The 24,204-nt window shown below is 46.2% G+C and overlaps 1 protein-coding gene across 3 annotated transcripts; it reads right to left on the bottom strand.

Moving 5' to 3' along the window:
* Window positions 1-847: 847 nt before the first annotated feature.
* Window positions 848-23,693, bottom strand: POU2AF3 (POU class 2 homeobox associating factor 3). Of its 3 annotated transcripts, XM_069741046.1 has the most exons (5): window positions 23,607-23,693; window positions 13,771-13,865; window positions 9,711-9,777; window positions 8,774-8,985; window positions 848-3,254 (listed from the first exon to the last, which is right to left on the bottom strand). In XM_069741046.1, the coding sequence occupies exons 1-5, from the start codon at window positions 23,611-23,613 to the stop codon at window positions 2,919-2,921; spliced, it is 717 nt and encodes a 238-aa protein (XP_069597147.1). In that variant the 5' UTR covers window positions 23,614-23,693; the 3' UTR covers window positions 848-2,918. The 3 variants fall into 3 exon arrangements, with proteins under 3 accessions (XP_069597147.1, XP_069597149.1, XP_069597148.1); XM_069741048.1 differs by lacking the exons at window positions 13,771-13,865; window positions 23,607-23,693 and adding an exon at window positions 10,167-10,252; XM_069741047.1 differs by lacking the exons at window positions 13,771-13,865; window positions 23,607-23,693 and adding an exon at window positions 10,072-10,118.
* Between the last annotated feature and the right edge of the window lie 511 nt (window positions 23,694-24,204).

The following is a 24,204-nucleotide window of genomic DNA, read 5'->3' as shown; positions in this document are numbered from 1 at the left end:
AAAGGTCAGAGAGGCCCGGCGCCTGCGCACTGCAGTACTTTGGTCTGCAATCAACAGGGCATCAGTTACATTGGGGGCTTATCTACAGCATTACAGAATGCTGTAGATAAGCCCCTGATACCGGTGGCCGCAGCTCATATACGATTTTGGGGGTGACAGACTCCCTTTAATCTCCTCCGTGCTGCTGCTGATTCTGACCACTCGCTACATAGAGACAGGAGATCAGGAATCCCTAATGTCTAATCAGTGCTGAAGTCACAGCTACAATGCTAGTACTACTGCTGCCTAGTATTTGTTTATCTCATTATAGCTGGAATCGCAAGTACACTGCTAAGTACTGCTGTATAATCTCCCCCATGTTGCTGCTGCTTCTGACTACATATAGACAGGAGATTAGGAATCCCTAATATCTAATCCATTGCTGAAGTCACAGCTACAATGCTAGTACTACTGCTTTCTAGTAACTGTTTATCTCAAGTAAAAGCTGGAGTCACAGCTACACTGCTCAATACTGCTGTATAATCTCCTCCATGCTGCTGCTGGTTCTTGTTACATAGAGATAGGAGATCCGAAATTACTAATGTGTGTGTGTGCGCCGTGTATGGGAGATATCATAGTTGCTAGTCTCTACCCACAAGCTCAGAGACAACTGAAAATCAGAGATAGAGCTGGGAAACTGGTGAAAATGCAAGATACAAGACATATAATGGCTGGAAATAGTGTAACTCCTCATGTGCATACAAGACAACTTTTTTTTGTCACGTTTTTGCAGAAGGTTTCGAACTAGATTTTGGAAATAGGCTTAAAAGGAGGTCAGACGAAATAAAACAAAACATCACTTGTTACAAAATATATACATTTATTAGAAAAAGCCATTTTTGTTCATAATTCACTATAAACAATACAAAAAAAAAATACATAAAAATGTATAAAAAGGGTATAAAAAGGAGGCAGACACCTTGCATTTATAAAACATTCATAGCGTTGATTAGTAAGTCATAACGGTAAAAATAAATTTTCTCTTTTCGGCTGTCATCGACATTTTGTATCAAAAAAGGTTTTGTTTTTTTTTTTTTTTTTTTACAATTACTTATTTGGCTTTTCAATCCTCTTGATAGATTTTGTTCTAAATCCTCACCCTGAAAGGGCAGCTTCAAATAATTAAAAAAAAAAAAAAAGACTCAAGTAAGGACAATCATGGAATTCATGGAATCTTGTCCCCAAAGCTCCGGTTCTGCCGGCTCGTACTCGTGGGAACCTGTTTGGAGCTTGCGCAGGAGAAATACGTGACTTAAATAAAAGAGTAACATACTGGCGATAATGTAGTGTTTGATTTGTTACTGGCGGTAAGACTTGGCACAGTGCAATCGCTTTTTATATGTATGACTATATACATTCAATGCTCAGGAGGAGCGAGAACAGACTCGAAAAAAGGTATAAAAGTTTCCTTGTTATAATAGGTAACGGCAATGAGTGTGCTAGCTATGGATACAGTCCCTGACACTGCCATATTGGCCATTAAGAAGAAATGTGATATCTTTACTTAAATCCATAGATTTGGAATTAAAAAATAATAAGAATAAAAATGATTGCTGGCTACAGAATGGGTTAACTAAGAATTTGTCAGTGAGCTCTTTCTGATAAAAAAAAAAGTTGATAACTCATATGTACCCTCTGCTGAGCTCTTTTCACTTGATTTACGTCACCAAAGTTCAGCTCAACTTTTATGAAGTCATAAGCTCAGAAAAAGATTAATAAAAAAAAGACTACAACTCCCCCGTCAGAATGAGTTTACCTGCAGAATCTCAGTTGACTTAGACAGTGCAACACAGAGGCCATAGAACGGTGCAAAAAGGTGCTGAAACCCAAATGCAAAAATGACTTTTATCCCAAAATACATGCATTTAATTAAAATAAAATGCAATTTCTTATTTTTTCCTAGATTGCACAAAAATTAAAGGGATTGTCTGGGATTAAAAAAAAATAAAAAAAATAAAAATAAAAATAAAATAAAAATCATTACTTATCTACTAAACCCCCCCTGCTGCTGTCCAGCTCCGCCACTTCGGTTGTTACCACTGGATTTGTAGTCGTGAGTGACGTCATGTCCATCATTCATGTGACTGCTGAAGGCAATCACTGGTGAAGTGATCCAAAGGCCAGCATCAGTGCTGAGGCCGATGATTGTCTGCAGTGGTCATATCATAGGTGGCTATGAAGTCGTGAGGTCAGGAGTGCTAAAAGGCAGCGCCTGATTAGACGCCAATTTATTTTTCCTGCAAATTTTAACCTGCGTTTGTCAAAAATTTCACGCACATACATTAGTTTTTGTTTTTTTTCCTGACTGAATTGGAAAATTGTTGCAGCATGTCGCTTCTTTCTTTTTTTTCCTTCACCCATAGGAAGCGCAAAAAATGTAGCAAAAATCAGGTTTTGCTGCATTTTTGGTGCAAAAACCTCAGGAAGTTGCATCATGTTTTTTTTTATTTTTATGCAGGAAACTTTATCAGCGTGCACGAAAGAAAAGAAAATGCAGCAAAAATGCGACGTGTGAACATAGCCTTGGATTTTTTTTTAGAAAAGTCCTGGACAAGCCCTTTAAGCTTCGTAGGAATCCATCCAATGCCCTATTCTGCTGGTCGGTGCCGGACCCCCACAGATCTATCGTTCATCCCACGATTGGGTGATAGCTTTCCTTTACTGGACGACCCCTTAAAGTCCTGCAAATTGCTCGGATCAGACTTTATTTTCCAGCACATCCCACGGATGGGGAATCGGATCAGTATTTTGGGAATCTGGAGGCTTCATATAATATTTGTATCTCGCTGTTGGGGTAGAAGAAGGGGCCGACGTTCTAACACGGAGATACAAGAGTTTGCACGAATTGGATACGTTGTAATGAAAGGTCCAGTCCCTCGTTAGCTGTACATGTTGTAGATGTTGAGTTCTCTGGTAAGAAAGTCCTCCTCCGACGTCAGATATCCCAAATAGTCGGTATTGGGGTACGCGCAGGAATCCTGGGGGGTCACCGGCTCCTGAGAGTCCGCGGAGCAGCAATAAGCGCAGTAACAGAAGGTGGCGGCGTTCTCCTGGTGCTGGCAGCTCGGATAATCCATCTTGGCGTATGCACAACTCCTGTTGTCCTGGTGGGAAGGGGAACTGTAGCTCTGGGGGGCAAACTCCAGGCCCTGGTAACTCGGCGAGTATTCAAAAGAGTTGAACATTTCGGATGAATCCGACGGCGATTCTGGAGTCTGGAAGGAAAAAAAAAAAATGACACAAATGATATTCATCACCGTAACACAGTCTTATGAGAATGCATTGGAGAATAGAAGCAGATGCACAATTTGCGAGGAAAATGTATCATCCATATTTATTTATTATTTTCTTTTTTGTATTTATTTATTTATTTATTAAAACATTGTCTTTTTCCTAATGTAGTTTTCTTTTTTTAATAAAGTCAGACAATTTTCTAAACTTCTGGGACATGGCAGAGCATATTAAACATTATAGGAATTAAAAGAAGTTATTAAAAATATTTGAAATATATATTTTTTTAAATATATTTTCAGTATCATTTTGGACAATCTCTTGACTGCCATCTGGGGTTTGGGAATTAACCTGAGCACCCAGATTATCATTGTATTCAGTTGGGAAGTAATTATGAAACATTTCTATGAGATGGTGTGGTGGGCATGCTCTGCCATCTGCGCAAAGGAGGAGGAGGTGAGCTGTGACATCACCAATAGTGGATGGTGGATCCTGTGTTATCTACTGTATATAGAGGTGTTATCGGTCATTGTACAGGAGGAGGAGGTGAGCTGTGACATCACCTATTGTGAATGGTCGATCCTGTGTTATCTACTGTATATAGAGGTGTTATTGGTCATTGTACAGAAAGAGGAGGTGACCTGTGACATCAACTATTGTGAATGGTGGATCCTGTGTTGTCTACTGTATATAGAGGTGTTATCAGTCATTGTACAAGAGGAGGTGAGCTGTGACATCACCTATTGTGAATGGTGGATCCTGTGTTTACTGTATATAGAGGTGTTATCAGTCATTGTACAGGAGGAGGAGGTGAGCTGTGACATCACCTATTGTGAATGGTGGATCATGTGTTATCTACTGTATATAGAGGTGTTATCAGTCATTGTACAAGAGGAGGAGGTGAGCTGTGACATCACCTATTGTGAATGGTGGATCCTGTGTTATCTACTGTATATAGAGGTGTTATCAGTCATTGTACAGGAGGAGGAGGTGAGCTGTGACATCACCTATTGTGAATGGTGGATCCTGTGTTATCTACTGTATATAGAGGTGTTATCAGTCATTGTACAAGAGGAGGAGGTGAGCTGTGACATCACCTATTGTGAATGGTGGATCCTGTGTTGTCTACTGTATATAGAGGTGTTATCAGTCATTGTACAAGAGGAGGTGAGCTGTGACATCACCTATTGTGAATGGTGGATCCTGTGTTTACTGTATATAGAGGTGTTATCAGTCATTGTACAGGAGGAGGAGGTGAGCTGTGACATCACCTATTGTGAATGGTGGATCCTGTGTTATCTACTGTATATAGAGGTGTTATCAGTCATTGTACAAGAGGAGGAGGTGAGCTGTGACATCACCTATTGTGAATGGTGGATCCTGTGTTATCTACTGTATATAGAGGTGTTATCAGTCATTGTACAGGAGGAGGAGGTGAGCTGTGACATCACCTATTGTGAATGGTGGATCCTGTGTTATCTACTGTATATAGAGGTGTTATCAGTCACAATTATTGTTATTGTGAAGTGTTAAGCAAGTTGAAGATGAAATGATCTCTAAAGGGCTAAAATTAAAACTGACACATTTCCTTTGTATTTTAAGCAAAAAAAAAAATATTGTAATTTTTCACATGTTAAAATATATTATGCAAAGTTTGGGCACCCTTGGAGATTTGTGTGCTCAGGTAACTTTGACCAAGGATTCAGAACTTAATTACCCTGTTAGGGTTGTGGCTTGTTCACCATCATTGTTAGGAAAGGCCCGGTGATGCAAATTTTGCAGCTTTATAAAAACCCAGCCTCCTATAACCTTGTGCTAAAAACAGCAGCCCTGGGTTCTTCTAAGTAGCTGCCTAGCACTCTGAGAATGAAGATGGTGGAGGCCCACAAAGCAGGAGAAGGCTATAAGAAGATAAAAGTGTTTTCAAGTTGCTTTTTTCTCAGTTCAAAATCCAATTAAGAAATGGCAGTTACCAGGAACAGTGGAGGTCAAGATAAGGTCTGGAAGACCAAGCAACAGTTCAGTGAGATGCTTATAGGATTGCTAGAGAGGCAAATCAGAACCCCTGCTTGACTGCAAAAGACCTTCAGAAAGATTTACCAGACTATGTTGTTGTGGTACATTGTTCTACTCTTCAGAGACACCGGCACAAATACGGCCTCATGGAAGACTCAATAGAAGAAAACCTCTCCTGCGTCCTCACCATAAAATTCAGTGTCGAAAGTATGCAAAAGAACATCTAAACAAGCCTGATGCTTTTTGGAAACAAATCCCGTGGACCGATGAGGATAAAATAGAACTCTTTGGCCACAATGTTCAACGTTATGTGTGGAGAAAAAGGGCACAGAATTTCAGGGAAAGAAAATCTCACCAACCATTAAGCATTAGGTGGATCAATCATGCCTTGTGATTGCGTTGCTGCCAATGGCATGGGGGAACATTTCACAGGTAGAGGGATGAATGAATTAACTGAAATTTCAACTAATTATTGATGCAAACATAACACCATCTGTAAAAAAGCTGAAGGTGAAAAGAGGAAGAGGATGGCTGCTACAAATGGATAATGATCCTAAACACACGTCAAAATACACAATAGACGACCTCAAAAGGTGCAAGATGAAGGTTTCACAATGGCCCTCACAGTCCCCTGATCTGAACATCATTGAAAATCTGTGACTAGACCTCAAAATAGCAGAGGAAGCAAGACGCCCCAGGAATCTCACAGAACTGGAGGAATTCTCCAAGGAAGAATGGAAAAAAATCCCTCAAAAAAAGAATGAAAGACTCTTGTCTGGCTACAAAAAGCATTTACAAGCTGTGATACTTTCAGAAAGGGGGTGCTGCTAGGTACTAACCATGCAGGGCACCCAAACTTTTGCATTGGCCTATTTTCTTTTTTGTGATTTTTTAAAATGTAAAAGATTTTAAAAAATATTTTTTTTTTTGCCTAAAGGGAATGTATCGTCTTGTAACAACTTTAGGCTTTTTAGAGATTATTTCATCTTAAACTTGCTTAACTGTTCACAATCACAGTAACATTTTGACCAGGGGTGCCCAAACATTTACATGCCACTCTTTGTCATACTCCATGCCAAAGTGTTAGGCTGTGTGCACACTTTGAGTTTTTTCGCGACAAAAACGCGACAAAAACGCATACATATGCATCCGATCATTTAGAATGCATTCTGCAATTTTTGTGCACATGGTGCGTTTTTTTCCGCAACGCAGCATGTTCATTAATTTTGCGTTTTTTTTCCACGTTTTTCCCGCTATATAATGCATTGGGAAAGCTCCGGAAAAAACCGCGCAAAAAACACAAAAAAAACGCATGCGGTTTTCTTGCAGAAAGTGTCCGGTTTTCTTCAGGAATTTTCTGCAAGAAATTCTTACGTATGCACATACATTCACACAACCATTTCTCCTCATTTTTACAATTTGGTATATAGTGCTTTTAAATAAGTATTCATATCCCGGGAACTTTCCAAATTTTTTCACATTACACCCTCAAACTTCAATGTATTTTATTGGGATTTTCTGTGATACCAACACCAAGTAGCTAGTATATCTGAAGTGTGAAGGAAATAATACATTCTTTTCTAAATATTTAAAAAAATATCAATCTGATAACTGTGAGGTGCATTTGTATTCAGCCCCATCTTGTCTGATACCCCTAAAATAATTCTTGAGTGACCAATCATCTCCAGGAGTCACATAATTAGTACATTTAGTCCACCTGGGTGTACTTTCTTCTCAGTATAACCACAGTGGTCCTTTGAAGGCCTCGGAGGTTTGTGTGAGAATATTAGGGATCAAACAGCATCATGAAAACCAAAGAGCCCACCAGACAGGTCAGAGATAAAGTTGTGGAGAAGAGTAAAGCAGGGTTAAGTTTATCAAAAATAGCCCAAGCTCTGAACATCTCACCGAGTACTGTTCAATCCATCGTCCAAAAAAGGGAGGAGTATGGCACAACTGCAAACCTACCAAGATGTGGCCGTCCACCTAAACTTACATCCCAAGCAAGGAGAGCACTAATTAGAAAAGCAGCCAAAAGGCCCATGGTCACTCTGGAAAAGCTGCAGAGATCCAAAGCTCAGAGAATCTGTCGACAGGACAACTATTAGTCATATACCTCACAAATCTGCCCTCTATGGAAGTGTGACAAGAAGAAAGCAATTTTTTTTAAAGCCATACGTCCCTTTGCAGTTTGTAAAAACCAAAGTATGGGACACAGTGAGCATGTGAAAGAAGATTCTGGCCAAATGAGACCAAAGGAAAACTTTTTGTTCCAAACGCAAAATGCTATGTGTGGCGGAAAACTAACACTGCACATTACCCTGAAAACGCCATCCCCACCGTCAGACATGGTGGTGGAAGCATCATGCTGTGGAGAGACTTTTCTTCAGCAGGGGCAGGGAAGCTCGTCAGATTTGATGGGAAGATGGATGGAGCTAAATAAAAGACAATACTGGAGGAAAACCTGTTAGAGGCCGCAGGATACTTGAGACTGGGGAGTAGGTTCACCTTCCAGCAGGACAACGCCCCTAAAATATCCTGCCAGAGCTAAAATGGAGGGTTTAGATCAAAGCATATTCCTGTGTGTGAATGGCCCAGTCGCCGTCCAGACCCAAATCCCAGAGAATCTGTGACAAGATGTGAAAATTGCTGATCACAGACGTCTCCATCCAATGTCACTGATTGAGAGCAAGTATGCAAAGAAGATGTGTAAAGCTGGTAGAGACAAACCCCAAAAGACTGCAGCAGATATTGCAGCAAAAGGTGGTCCTACATATGAAATCACGGGGGCTGAAAACAAATGCACAACGTCACAATTTTCAGATTTATATTTTTTTAAATAATTAGAAAACCCTGTATCATTTCCTGCACGCTTCAGAAATACTCGCTACCTTATGTGGACATATCACATAGAATTCCAATAAAATACATTTAACTTTTCGGGAAATAGGTGAAAAAAAAATGTGGAAAAGTTCACAGGATATGAAGACTTTTTCAAAGGCGCTGTAAGTGCTAGAAAATTATATATTAAATGGAATAAAAAATGACTACATATGGTGAAAAGGAAAAACACACGTACGTACATATGGTGAAGGCATTTAGGACAAGGGTCCAAGCTTTGTCTTAAGTGCCTTCACCATATATATAAATTTTTTACTCCATTTGATACGCAATTACAGTGCCTTGAAAGAGTCTTCATACCAAATTTTATAAAACGCGCAAAGGCGAATATGATAAATGTCCTATACTGTGTGTGTAATGCTAGAGAATATGACCAGATGTTTCCTTAGGTGGGTTGAAATGCTGAAGTTATTAAAGGTTGGAAAAGAAACTGATTCCATGTGTCCATAAATTAAACAATTCCTTGAAGTGGTCATCTAACAAGACACATTGACCAGTGGAGAAACTTGAGAAACTTGGAGAAACGTCTATAATGTTCTTCACGTGTTACATTATATGGAAGGAGGAAGATAAGAATGAAAGTTACCATGTTCTGGTAGAAGACCGGAGATGGCTGGAAGGCTTCTTCCCGGAAGCACAAAGACTGGTTCTGGAATATGTTAAAGCTGGAGTCGGTGAGAGGTTTTGGGTGAAGGTAGGCATCCACGAGACTGTCCTCTTGGGCACCATAGATTGGAGGCTGCCTGGTCTCTTGGTAACTGGGTACACAGGGTGTAGGATCATAGGCACTTATCATGTCTAGGATTAGGACACAAGACCAAGGTTAGTTTCACCTATACAATGGCAGATTTGCATATCAAACATGAACATGAAAATCTTTTTTGCATAATCCTGTTTGCCTTCAACAACAGCCTTCACATTTTGATCTTGGCCACGAGTGGTCAACAGGACGCCTGCAATAAAAGCTCATTGTTCTTATCTGGAATCTTAAGATACTTCCATTTAGAATGTTTCAAGGATCACGTGATACAATATCAACTTGTGTTTCTATCAGCTACAATTAGCCACACAGGTGATTGCTCAGGTCCTTCATGACTTGGGTTGACCTTCCAAAACCATTTCCATTCTTCTCCCAAAATAATCTAACAAAACAAACCCCCCTTATCTGAAATGAGGATCAGCATGGGAATAATTAAAGCAGCAGCCCCATAAACCTGGGATATGGAACGTCCAGATTTAATCTCTCCTCTGCAACAAAGAAACCAGTTTGCAGGGTTTAAAGAGTAATATTGTAGATCGTTAAAGGTCCCAGATCAAATACGTCACAAAATAACCCCTTACATGGTTTTCACCTTCTCCTCTGCAATCCTTCTACCCCATTGGTCGGAGTAATGACTGAGTAGATCTTAAGTCGAGCCTCTGAGCTTTAATCCTGCCATCTATGAACAATTCCCCGTGGCTTTATCATGATTTTGTAACTTTTTTTGTTTTATAGATTTAAAAAAAAACAAAAAAACACCAACCTGAAGAAGAAGAATGAGGAGGAGGAAGGATTGGATGAGAAACCTGCATTTTGTTCTGTCTGGACTCCTGCAGAAAAAAATAATAATTTTTGGATTAGAGAAGATAGAGAAGACCTTGGGGGTAAGTTCATATTTAATTCATTCGTGTTGTTTATGGAGATGCGTCCATTGTTTCCTTTCCATGCATATTGTATATATTGTGGTGGTAACATTGTATCTGCAGGCGACATATAACAGATACAACGTAGCAAGAGTATTCAATGTGTATGGAAACAAAGAAACTTGCTTACACTGGATTATTAGAACTATCTGGCATATTAAGATCTATTTCTGTTCTTCATAAAACCCCCCCAACTTTTACCATTTATGTCATTTCTGGGTAGGGAAATCATAAAGCCAGGCGTCTTGTGGCTGCACCTTGCCTCAGATTCCCCATGCACAGGAGATAATACCTACATAAAGGAGGCAATAGATGCATAGGGGTGGTAAGACTACCAATTCCAGCACGGAAGGTGTTAATGTTTAAAGGGACGGCAGAGCTGTACCTTCCCTGCCAGCAGCTTATTCTGGTTTATTGTTCAAGGGTTCAATGCTGGGAACCAGGAAGCGCTAATGATTTACCAAAGCAAATAATTCTAAGTGCAAAACCCTTCAAAAGTGGTTATTATTATTATTATTATTATAATGATGATAAAATAAAAAAACATAAAACGGAAAACATGAAAACAAACACAAATAAGTAAGTAAATAAAATACATAAATATTGACGCTTTTAGATATTACACTTGTCAAGGCAATGATCGTCCATCTACAAAAAAAGGTAGAGGATGAGGCAGAAAGTCCCTGACCCTCAGCATCTGATTTATTGGCCATGCTGAGAGTTGTGGTTCTGCAGCTTGTAATAATGACCTATGGGTTAGAGATTTTAGAATACATCCAGTCATCCACGTTTCAGACCGGACGTGACCCGTCCGTGCATTGCCGTCGGCGTCCACATGTGTGAATGTAGCCTTAGGCTACTTTCACACTAGCGTTTTTTTTCAATACGTCGCAATGCGTCGTTTAGGCTTCTTTCACACTAGCGTCGGAATCTCCCCGTCGCAGAGAGATTCCGACGCTAGCGTTTAGCGCATTGCACAATGGAGGCAGGGGATGCATTTCTCCGGCGCATCCGCTGCCCCATTGTAAGGTGCGGGGAGGTGGGGGCGGAGTTTCGGCCGCGCATGCGCGGTCGGAAAAAGCGGTCCGTCAGGAGCAAAAAACGTTACATGTAGCGTTTTTTGCTCCCGACGGTCCGCAGAAGCACGACGCATCCGTCGCTCGACGGATGCGACGTGTGGCAATCCGTCGCAAATGCGTCGTCAATACAAGTCTATGGGGAAAAAACGCATCCTGCAAGCACTTTTGCAGGATGCGTTTTTTCTGCAAAACGACACATTGTGACGGATTGCAGAAACCGCTAGTGTGAAAGTAGCCTTAGGGGAAAAAAACGCATCCTGCAAAGTTGTCTGCAGGATGCGTTTTAGCCCCATAGACTAACATTAGCGACGCATTGATACATGTCGCAACCGTCGTGCGACGGTTGCGCGGTGTTGTGGCGGACCGCCGGGAGCAAAAAACGTTACATGTAACGTTTTTTTGCTTCCGACGGTCCGCCATTTCCGACCGCGCATGCGCGGCCGGAACTCCTCCCCCACCTCCCCGCACCTCACAATGGGGCAGCGGATGCGCTGGAAAAATGCATCCGCTGCCCCCGTTGTGCGGCGCATTCACTGCTAGCGTCGGTAACCTTCGCCCGACGCACTGCGACGGGCCGAGTACGACGCTAGTGTGAAAGTAGCCTTACCCTACAGCTTTGGGGTCTTGGAAGCGAATGTATCTGAATGGAGTTTCTATGTTCTCCCCTAGATTTCCTCCTACAAATGCACACTAGAAGGTTTCAATGAAATTTGAGTGTAGTTTTGTATTTAGATAGTAATCACCCCACAATGATACGGAATATGTTGGTGCTACATGAGCAATGCACATATATGGTTTCTCCGATTTCATTATTTGAGCGTTTGCTCCATCCATGGGTTGCGTGTCCTGTGTTCAGGTGCAGATGGCCAACCTGCAAGCCCCGAATCTGCCCATGAAGAGACGAGGAGCAGCTTATAGAAAAGAAGCCATATTATCCCTATAGGGATTCCGGGAGACAGGACGTACGTTGGGGTACTAAGGCTATGTGCACACGTTGCCGATTTCCTGCGGATCCGCAGCTTTTTTTTTCCGCGCAGATTCACTGCAGATCCGCAAGTGATTTACAGTACAATGTAAATCAATGGGAAAAAAAAAAAAATGCTGCGCTGATGGTGCGGAAAAATCCACCCGGAAAACGCAGCATATTAAAAAAAAAGGAGCATGTCAATTCTTTTTGCGGATCTGCAGCGTTTCTGCACCCATGCCATAATAGAAATCCACAGGTGTAAAAAAAAGGAAGAAATCCGCACAAAATAAAAAAAAAAAAACGCGTGGATTTTGACCTGCATTTTCTGCCAAGAAATGCAGAATCTGCACAGAACATTCCACAGTGTGATCCGCAACGTGTGCACATAGCCCTAGACTTAATAGTTGCCTTATTGCTCTTTGCCCCAACCAAAAAAATGGATCCCCCACTTCAGTCTGCCGTTGATTCAACCCCGATCCTGCAGCGATCACCAGATCTTTGGTTAACAAACTATTGGCAGGTGATCGCTGCAGCCTCAGCGGTGTCGACAGGAACGTCAGTAATGGCTTCTATCACTAAAGGTCTGTACTGCGGCACATGACCAGTAATGGGCTGTAATGGTCACATGAAAGATGGACGTAATCGCTGCAGAACGCATGGCGCTGGGGCAGCAGAGGTCTGAATTGTTCAGTAATGGTTCCTGCCCTAAATAGTTAGTAATAACCTGGCAAAGTGGTAACCTATCCACAGTGTAGGCGATAAGTTACTGATGAAGGGTCACCACCAGATGATCTAAATGATCCTTGGAATGGGGCTCATCTGTGTAGCACTTGACTATCCCTGGAGCATCGGCGCACATTAGGAAATGGTGGATGGGCTGAGAACCGACCTCCATCACTGGGTCCACGAGTCATCTCTTACTACCTTTTTAGGACCTGAAGGACCTGATGATGATTGACCAATCTGATGGCCGATATAGTCTACTATTATACGGAGAAAGCAAGCACTGGAGAAGGACATCCTGGTCGGAAGAACAGAAGGAACGAGGAGAAGAAGACCAGTAACTCGATGGCTTGACAGTATCAAGATGAAGTGGAGAAGACCTTGATGGACCTACCTAGGCTTCCACAAGATCCATCTTCCTACAGATCGTTCATCAATGAAGTCGTCATGGCTTGAGCCGACGGACGTTAAAAAAAACCAAAAGTCTAGTTTTATAGCTATAAGATTGGTGGTGGCATCTTGGGATCTTGCTTATCTCCATGTAAGTTATCGCAGGGTAGATGATAACTTGATCTCTTGGGTTCTGACCAATGGGACGACCGGAGCCTTGAAATGTTGGGTTGGAGCCCTGCCTGCGCATGTGCTGCACTCGACCACCTCTGGATGTCCCACAGACAATAAACAGAGCGGCGGTACGTGGGCACAGCTCCGTTACCTTGGGGCACTTCACAGATCCGTTCTTGAGACTTGTGGGGTCCCAGCAGATGGGTGATAGATGGTTAAGATGGGGAAAAAGCATGTAGACTAATGCTAATGAAACCTTTGCTCCACCACCAGATGTTAATCTCCAACCCCCAGGAATACAGAACTGAAGCCACGGCCTTACAATGTATGTAGATAGATTAGCTTCATATGCGGGCGGAGACCCTAAACCGCACGCGCATGTAGCACAAAGCCATTGTTCTCCTGGAACCTGCCCTATTAATAATTACATCTACCTGGCAGGGGCTTAACACAGGTGAGAAAAGCAAATAGCGCTGCTGTGTGTCTAGGGCTGCAGATGGCGGCATTAACACTGGGGTCATGGTCTGATGGCGGCGCCACTGCAGGTATGGGGGATGGAAGACTTACTGAGGCGGTCTTCTCTGCTTGTAGCGCCCTCCGCTGTTCCAGCATCTCTTTCACGGTCATCCTAACTTTAACCCCTTGGTACACCTTCGGTTTAGCTAAAAAAAGAAATGGAAAAAAAATGAAAATTTGCTTCACGAGAAAAGCAAATTAGGAATGTGTTCAGAACATTGAGCAGGACACACTGGCGGTGTGGAGCTAGCCGAAAGCATCTGGATGAATATTAGACTTTCTTAGGCCTTTAATATTGATAATCTATCACTATCAGGCACTCCACAATCAGCTGATCAGTGCATACATTGTGTAGTGGCCGTGACCGGTACTGCAGCTCCTATGCACATGTATGTGACAAAGCCTGCAGTACCAATCATGGCCACTACACAACGCATGGCGCTGTTACACAGCTCTCAACATCACATAGTGGCCGTGAATGGTATTGCATCTCCTATACATGTGTATATGTGCAATACCGTTCACTACCAGTATTATTATTATTTATATAGCACCATTAACTCCATGGTGCTGTACATGAGAATGCATTATATGCATTTCCAGTGTGCCGCTGCCCCATACATCAGCTGATTAGCAGGATTTGACCTCCAATGGGTGAATGGAAGTGTATGCATACATAAACATCAACATAGTGTCATCGACAATGACAGCACAGGATCTATAGTGATCAGCTGGTCACCTGGCTGGATCATTTGTAAAGAGGTCGCTAGCAGGCAATCCCTGCATGTGTTTTGGTCGTCGGGACAGTCAGTCATGAGACACGCAGCTGCGGGGACTTGGACATATTATTCGAGCACGCCGGAGACACTGGGTTAGCGCCAGAGCATGCTCAGATAACACCTTATCCCAGCACGTTCGCTCATCACTAATGAGTATGAAAAGCTTAAAGCGCCCCATCCACATTAGAAAGAAGTTGACCAACTTCTACAAGGGTTGCCCCAAATTAGAGATGATCAAATATTTTGATTTTTTCCCCAAAAAAAATGTGATTATCCGTGAATCAAAAGTACAGAAGAGTCTCAAATTGCTCTGATGTGATGTATGTAACACTCTGTGGTCTCCTAGGACTGTATCCAACCCATTTTAAACTATTAAGTGCAAACACCGTCCTAGTGCTGTCAAAGTGATCCCTAAATATATCTGTGGGTAAATGGATGGTAACCAGGGTGCGACAGCACAGCAGTGAACATCTATAGTGTTTAGTCAGTGTTTTATGGCTTTAGTTGCGACCTCTCACTATCCTGATTAGCACAATATGGCGGCTGCATTCCCTGCACACTATGGCGGCTGCATTCCCCGCACACTGTGGCTGCTGCATTCCCCGCACACTATGGCTGCTGCATTCCCCGCACACTATGGCGGCTGCATTCCCCGCACACTATGGCGGCTGCATTCCCCGCACACTACGGCTGCTGCATTCCCCGCACACTACGGCTGCTGCATTCCCCGCACACTACGGCTGCTGCATTCCCCGCACACTACGGCTGCTGCATTCCCCGCACACTACGGCTGCTGCATTCCCCGCACACTACGGCTGCTGCATTCCCCGCACACTGTGGCTGCTGCATTCCCCGCACACTATGGCGGCTGCATTCCCCGCACACTATGGCGGCTGCATTCCCCGTACACTATGGCGGCTGCATTCCCCGCACACTATGGCGGCTGCATTCCCCGCACACTAGGGCGGCTGCATTCCCCGCACACTACGGCTGCTGCATTCCCCGCACACTACGGCTGCTGCATTCCCCGCACACTACGGCTGCTGCATTCCCCGCACACTACGGCTGCTGCATTCCCCGCACACTATGGCGGCTGCATTCCCCGCACACTACGGCTGCTGCATTCCCCGCACACTACGGCTGCTGCATTCCCCGCACACTGTGGCTGCTGCATTCCCCGCACACTACGGCTGCTGCATTCCCCGCACACTACGGCTGCTGCATTCCCCGCACACTACGGCGGCTGCATTCCCCGGCTGCATTCCCCGCACACTACGGCTGCTGCATTCCCCGCACACTACGGCTTCTGCATTCCCCGCACACTGTGGCTGCTGCATTCCCCGCACACTGTGGCTGCTGCATTCCCCGCACACTGTGGCTGCTGCATTCCCCGCACACTGTGGCTGCTGCATTCCCCGCACACTGTGGCTGCTGCATTCCCCGCACACTGTGGCTGCTGCATTCCCCGCACTGCTGCATTGGCTGCTGCATTCCCCGCACACTGTGGCTGCTGCATTCCCCGCACACTGTGGCTGCTGCATTCCCCGCACACTGTGGCTGCTGCATTCCCCGCACACTGTGGCTGCTGCATTCCCCGCACACTGTGGCTGCTGCATTCCCCGCACACTGTGGCTGCTGCATTCCCCGCACACTGTGGCTGCTGCATTCCCCGCACACTGTGGCTGCTGCATTCCCTGCCTGGGCTTTTCTACAGGCTCTGATAGTCCTTCCTGATGTGGCCGCTGCAAGGCATTATGGGAAGCTGCTCAGGAGCGCCCTCTCTGGCTGAGGCAATGTACAGGCCATTTGTATGATGTGAGATTATTCTAGTAAATGAGCAGCAAATTTGTGAAATTACAACAAATTCGGTTCTCGTTGATTTGCTCATCTCTTCTCTGCATATTGGGGCTTCATGTGTCTACGGGGGAAGCCGCAGCCGGTGTGTACAGGCACCGAACTCTGCATGTCGGCGGTGAGGTGGACGGAGGGGCCTGGAGCCCCAGACACCGGAATCACCGAACAATTCACCTTCTGCGGAAGAAAGGGGGGAACATTTATCATTAACCCTAATTGGCAAAATGGAGCTCAGTGATCGCAGCGGCTCCGGGGTCCCCGGTCTGCACTGAGAGAGCACACAGAGGGGCTCCCGGGAGCGGAGGGAAGGGGCGACGTCCGTGCACTGAGGCTGCAGGTGAGTGCAGGGTCTGAGGCGGGGAACGGAAGGAAGAGGCAGGGAGCGGAGGCTCCGGGGCAGAGGCAGGGAGCGGAGGCTCCGGGGCAGAGGCAGGGAGCGGAGGCTCCGGGGCAGAGGCAGGGAGCGGAGGCTCCGGGGCAGAGGCAGGGAGCGGAGGCTCCGGGGCAGAGGCAGGGAGCGGAGGCTCCGGGGCAGAGGCAGGGAGCGGAGGCTCCGTCCGTGCACGGTCACTGGCTGCACCGGTTCAGGCTCTGCCAGGTAAGTGCAGGGTCTGAGGGCGGAGGGAGCGGAGGACCCGGGCAGAGGCAGGGAATGGCGGCAGCTCCAGGTGTGTGCGGAAGTAAGCCCCGGCCTATATACAGTATATACTGCCTGCTGTGTACTGAGGAGGATAAAGGAACAAACCTGTGTCTATGGGGTATACAGCCTGTCCCCTGACCTCCCCCCCCCCCCCCCGTACGCAGCCCGTCCCCGACCCCCCCCCCCCCCCCCCGTACGCAGCCCGACCCCCCCCCCCCCGTGCGCAGCCCGTCCCCGACGACCCTCCCCCCCGTGTGCAGCCCGTCCCTGACCTCCCCCTGTGCGCAGCCCGTCCCTGACCTCCCCCTGTGCGCAGCCTGTCCCCGACCCCCCCCCGCGCAGCCCGTCCCCGACCCCCCCCCCCCGCGCAGCCCGTCCCCGACCCCCCCCCCCGCGCAGCCCGACCCCCCCCCCCGCGCAGCCCGTCCCTGACCTCCCCCTGTGCGCAGCCTGTCCCTGACCTCCCCCTGTGCGCAGCCTGTCCCTGACCTCCCCCTGTGCGCAGCCTGTCCCTGACCTCCCCCTGTACGCAGCCTGTCCCTGACCTCCCCCTGTGCGCAGCCTGTCCCTGACCTCCCCTTGTGCGCAGCCCGTCCCTGACCTCCCCTTGTGCGCAGCCCGTCCCTGACCTCCCCCTGTGCGCAGCCCGTCCCTGACCTCCCCCTGTGCGCAGCCCGTCCCTGACCTCCCCCTGTGCGCAGCCTGTCCCTGACCTCCCCTTGTGCTCAGCCTGTCCCTGACCTCCCCTTGTGCTCAGCCTGTCCCTGACCTCCCCTTGTGCGCAGCCTGTCCCTGACCTCCCCCTGTGCGCAGCCTGTCCCTGACCTCCCCCTGTACGCAGCCTGTCCCTGACCTCCCCCTGTGCGCAGCCTGTCCCTGACCTCCCCTTGTGCGCAGCCCGTCCCTGACCTCCCCTTGTGCGCAGCCTGTCCCTGACCTCCCCCTGTGCGCAGCCCGTCCCTGACCTCCCCCTGTGCGCAGCCCGTCCCTGACCTCCCCCTGTGCGCAGCCTGTCCCTGACCTCCCACTGTACGCAGCCTGTCCCTGACCTCCCCTTGTGCGCAGCCCGTCCCTGACCTCCCCTTGTGCTCAGCCTGTCCCTGACCTCCCCCTGTGCGCAGCCTGTCCCTGACCTCCCCCTGTGCGCAGCCCGTCCCTGACCTCCCCTTGTGCTCAGCCTGTCCCTGACCTCCCCCTGCACGCAGCCCGTCCCTGACCTCCCCCTGTGCGCAGCCCGTCCCTGACCTCCCCTTGTGCTCAGCCTGTCCCTGACCTCCCCCTGTACGCAGCCCGTCCCTGACCTCCACCTGTACGCAGCCCGTCCCTGACCTCCCACTGTGCGCAGCCTGTCCCTGACCTCCCCTTGTGCGCAGCCCGTCCCTGACCTCCCCCTGTACGCTGCCTGTCCCTGACCTCCCCATGTACGCAGCCTGTCCCCGACCTCTTCTTATAGACAGCCTACTCCTGACTAGAGATGAGCGAATTTGTTTGGATTTGGTTCTGAATACGATCGGCATCAAATATTGTTTTGCAATATTCGTCGAACACAGCCGAACGTGATTAGTCAGTGGGAGTAGAAATTACCGAATATGTTCAAAACCGATCATGAAACATACATTCACTCATCTATACTCCTGACCTCCCCTTATGTACAGGCTATCCCTGACCTCCCCTTATGTACAGCCTATCCCTGACCTCCCCTTATGTACAGCCTATCCCTGACCTCTCTATCTACTGCATATTCGCAACCTCTACCATATCCACTGACTTTTCCTTATACACTGCATATGTCTGATCTCACTTGATATTCAGCATATCCACTGCTCCTCACCCAGTATACAGCATATCCACTGCTCCTCACCCAGTATACAGCATATCCACTGCTCCTCACCCAGTATACAGCATATCCACTGCTCCTCACCCGGTATACAGCATATCCATCGCTCCTCACCCGGTATACAGCATATCCACCACTCCTCACCCAGTATACAGCATATCCACCACTCCTCACCCAGTATACAGCATATCCACCGCTCCTCACCCTGTATACAGCATAGCCACTGCCCCTCACCCTGTATACAGCCTATCCTCTGCCCCTCACCCTGTATACAGCATATCCTATAATCAGCAGTAGGATGTCTGCAGGAACATGATGCATATATGGGATTTGTGGGGTCTAAAGGGGGGATGCAGCAGGAGGATAGCCCCTGGCAGGTGCCTAGACTGATCCCAGCAGGAGGATAGTCCCACCAAGAAGCATGAGATGTGCTGCAGGCTGGAAATTTTCTGCATTCTCTCCATGTGTTATATACCTGCAGGTGCTCTAGTATACAGGCAGTGTACTGTATATAGGGGTGTGTGTACTGTATATAGAGTGTGTATACTGTATATAGGGATGTGTGCACTGTATATAGGGGTGTGTACTGTATATAGGGGTGTGTACTGTATATAGGGGTGTGTACTGTATATAGGGGTGTGTGTACTGTATATAGAGTGTATACTGTATATAGGGATGTGTACTGTATATAGAGTGTATACTGTATATAGGGGTGTGTGCACTATATAGGGTGTGTATACTGTACATAGGGGTATATACTATATAGAGGGATGTGCACTGTATATAGGGGTATATACTATATAGAGGGGTGTGTGTACTGTATATAGGGGTGTGCACTGTATATAGGGGTATATACTATATAGAGGGGTGTGTGTACTGTATATAGAGGGGTGTGTGTACTGTATGTAGGGGTGTGTGTACTGTATATAGAGGGGTGTGCACTGTATATAGGGGTATATACTATATAGAGGGGTGTGTGTGCCGTATATAGGGGTGTGTACCGTATATAGGGGTGTGTGTACTGTATATAGGGGTGTGTGTGTGTGTGCTGTATATAGGGGTGTGTGTGCCGTATATAGGGGTGTGTGTACTGTATATAGGGATGTGTGTGTGTGTACTGTATATAGGGGTGTGTGTGTGCTGTATATAGGGGTGTGTGTGCCGTATAGAGGGGTGTGTGTGCCGTATATAGGTGTGCGTGCTGTATATCAGGGGTGTCAAACTGCATTCCTCGAGGGCCTCAAACCATGCGTGTTTTCAAGATTTCCTTAGCATTGCACAAGGTGCTGGAATCATTATGTGAGTTGGTGATTAAATTATCACCTGTGCAGTACAAGGAAATCCTGAAAACATGACCTGTCTGCAGCCCTCGAGGAATGCAGTTTGACACCCCTGCTGTATATAGAGGGGTGTGCACTGTATATAGGGGTATATACTATATAGAGGGGTGTGTACTGTATATAGGGATGTGTGTGCCGTATATAGGGGTATATACTATATATAGGGGTATATACTATATAGAGGGGTGTGTACTGTATATAGGGGTGTGCACTGTATATAGGGGTGTATACTATATAGAGGGGTGTGTACTGTATATAGGGATGTGTGTGCTGTATATAGAGGGGTGTGCACTGTATATAGGGGTGTGCACTGTATATAGGGGTATATACTATATAGAGGGGTGTGTGCACTGTATATAGGGGTATATACTATATATAGGGCTGTGTGTGCTGTATATAGAGGGATGTGCACTGTATATAGGGGTATATACTATATAGAGGGGTGTGTACTGTATATAGGGATGTGTGTGCCGTATATAGGGGTATATACTATATATAGGGGTATATACTATATAGAGGGGTGTGTACTGTATATAGGGGTGTGCACTGTATATAGGGGTGTATACTATATAGAGGGGTGTGTACTGTATATAGGGATGTGTGTGCTGTATATAGAGGGGTGTGCACTGTATATAGGGGTGTGCACTGTATATAGGGGTATATACTATATAGAGGGGTGTGTGCACTGTATATAGGGGTATATACTATATATAGGGCTGTGTGTGCTGTATATAGAGGGATGTGCACTGTATATAGGGGTATATACTATATAGAGGGGTATGTGTGGTGTATATAGAGGGATGGGCACTGTATATAGGGGTATATACTATGTAGAGGGGTGTGTGTACTGTATATAGAGGGGTGTGCACTGTATATAGGGGTATATACTGTATAGAGGGGTGTTTGTGCTGTATATAGAGGGGTGTGTGCCGTATATAGGGGTGTGTGTACTATATAGAGGGGTGTGTGTACTGTATATAGGGGTGTGCACTGTATATAGGGGTATATACTGTATAGAGGGGTGTGTGCTGTATATAGGGGCGTGTACTGTATATAGGGGTATATACTATATAGAGGGTTGTGTGCCGTATATAGGGGTGTGTGTACTATATAGGGGTATATACTATATATAGGGGTGTGTACTGTATATAGGGGCGTGTACTGTATATAGCGGTGTATACTGTATATAGGGGTGTGTACTGTATATAGGGATGTGCACTGTATATAGGGGTATATACTATATAGAGGGGTGTGTGTGCTGTATATAGGGGCGTGTACTGTATATAGGGATGTGTGTACTGTATATAGGGGTGTGTACTGTATATAGGGGTGTGTGTACTGTATATAGGGGTGTGCACTGTATATAGGGGTGTATACTATATAGAGGGGTGTATACTATATAGAGGGGTGTGTGTGCTGTATATAGGGGCGTGTACTGTATATAGGGGTGTGTGTACTGTATATAGGGATGTGCACTGTATATAGGGGTATATACTATATAGAGGGGTGTGTGTGCTGTATATAGGGGTGTATACTATATAGAGGGGCGTGCACTGTATATAGGGGTATATACTATATAGAGTGGTGTGTGCTGTATATAGGGGTATATACTATATAGAGTGGTGTGTGCTGTATATAGGGGTATATACTATATAGAGGGGGGTGTGTGTGCTGTATATAGGGGTGTATACTATATAGAGGGGTGTGCACTGTATATAGGGGTATATACTATATAGAGTGGTGTGTGCTGTATATAGGGGCGTGTACTGTATATTGGGGTGTATACTATATAGAGGGGTGTGCACTGTATATAGGGGTATATACTATATAGAGTGGTGTGTGCTGTATATAGGGGTGTGTGTACTGTATATAGGGATGTGCACTGTATATAGGGGTATATACTATATAGAGGGGGGTGTGTGTGCTGTATATAGGGGTGTATACTATATAGAGGGGTGTGCACTGTATATAGGGGTATATACTATATAGAGGGGTGTGTGTACTGTATATAGGGGTGTGTGTACTGTATATAGGGATGTGCACTGTATATAGGGGTATATACTATATAGAGGGGTGTGTGTGCTGTATATAGGGGTGTATACTATATAGAGGGGTGTGCACTGTATATAGGGGTATATACTATATAGAGGGGTGTGTGTACTGTATATAGGGGTGTGTGTACTGTATATAGGGATGTGCACTGTATATAGGGGTATATACTATATAGAGGGGTGTGTGTGCTGTATATAGGGGTGTATACTATATAGAGGGGTGTGTACTGTATATAGGGATGTGTGTGCTGTATATAGGGGCGTGTACTGTATGGTGCGTATAATAAAGTGCATGTGACAATTCTGTTAATTCTATAATAATCTGCAGAATAGAACGTGTGTGTAGAATCTCCAAACAATGGACTTGTTACAATGTATCACTGCTGTAAGATGTGACCTAATATGTGAACGTTCTCACTGAGGCCACATATAGCGGGTACATAGACACCAGTGGGTTATTTGCACGCAGAATATTCCTGTACGAGGAGTTGGTACGAGCTCCGGGGTCACAGGGGTAAAGCTGCGCTGCAGCAGCCGCGGGATGCGGGGACATAGGCGGAGGAGCGCGCCCGGGGACAGCGGCGCCTGCTGGTGACGGGCGGACTAGCAGCGCAGCTCTCGCAGGCGAGTCCCGATCGCGGCGGGGGGAGAACACGGGAGAGAACACGGGAGATCCGTCCCGGGGGGGGGGAAACTCGGCGTAAAGGGACTTGTCCGTGACCCCTCTGTGTGTGCAGACAGGAGCAGGGAGGAGGGGATCTGACTGCAAACCCCTGATCACTTGTCCCAGCCATAGGGGAAACAGAAACGCCCAGAGATAGGGGGGGATCCACAATGTGCGATTTCTAATCTCTTTTTTTTTTTAAAGTTCACAATGTCACTAAAATGAGGCGATTTGTCATTGAACGTTGTTGCTCCCGGAGTGTGAACAATGGCCATGTGCCTGGTGCCCTGCTGCCAGCACTCCCCACCAAATCCTGCAAAATGCAGAATATGCAGCAAAAAGTGCAATCATCTGCAATGCAGAAGCCCCCCCCCCCCCCACCTGCAGGAAAAAAAAAACTGCCCCCAGCAGCCCTGAATCCCCCCCAACAAGTGCCACAGTGCTCCTCACTCCAGTCCCCCCATTACCAAATCTACCCCCAAAAAAGTATCAATAAAAAGTGCAAAGTATCCAGAGTGCAACAATGTATCTTGTTTTTGTAAATATGCAAAATCCTTGAGAAGCCTTCAGCCTGTGTGCAGCAATCTGCATATTAATGAAGTCTCTCCTTCTTCTCTCTTTTAAAGGTACAGCATGTAAGAAGCAAAAGTCAGCAATCCTGCCCCCCACCCCCCCCAACCCCCCAAAAAAGGGGCCACAAAATCAGAATAAAATCCACTTACCAGACATTGGAGAAGATGGATGGTTTTGTGTAAGGAGAGCAGTTCCCCCGGCTGAGGCTGCACAAGCCCTCGGTATAAGGAGCCGAGTCCCTCTCTAGAAAGGCAGAATAATAAGGCTGAAGAGAGTAATTTCTGCAAAGTTGATGAAATGGAGCGATGGAGGCTGAGGCTGCGCAGCACCGATGTATTATGGCTACAGATATAGGTTTGGATTTTTTCCCCACCATGCCATCTATTTAAAAACTCCAGAATCCAATGATTTGACAATCAATGATTGCGCGATACTTTCAATTTGAATATTCAAAGCCCTAACAAAAAGACAGATCTTTGGGTGAAACAAAGCCCTCGTGCCTGTCCCTGAGGGTCTCTGGGAATAAGATTTCGCCTCCGTCTCGCCCACAACACTTTTTGGGTTGAAATTTTCAACATTTTACCAAGCTTTCCCCCAAATTTGCAGGAAGAGGGCAAAAAAGCCCAGGAATTGTGCAGCCGAGAGCTGCAGGTCCCCGGCGACTGGCGTGGGTGTCAGAGCTAGTGCTGTGGGACCTTATGGGACGGGGGGCAGGTTTTGGGGGGTCACCCAGGGCTTGTTAGAGGG

This window comes from Ranitomeya imitator, chromosome 10 (assembly GCF_032444005.1).
Source record: "Ranitomeya imitator isolate aRanImi1 chromosome 10, aRanImi1.pri, whole genome shotgun sequence".
Lineage (NCBI taxonomy): Eukaryota > Metazoa > Chordata > Amphibia > Anura > Dendrobatidae > Ranitomeya > Ranitomeya imitator.
This window is presented reverse-complemented; position numbering and strand designations above follow the sequence as displayed.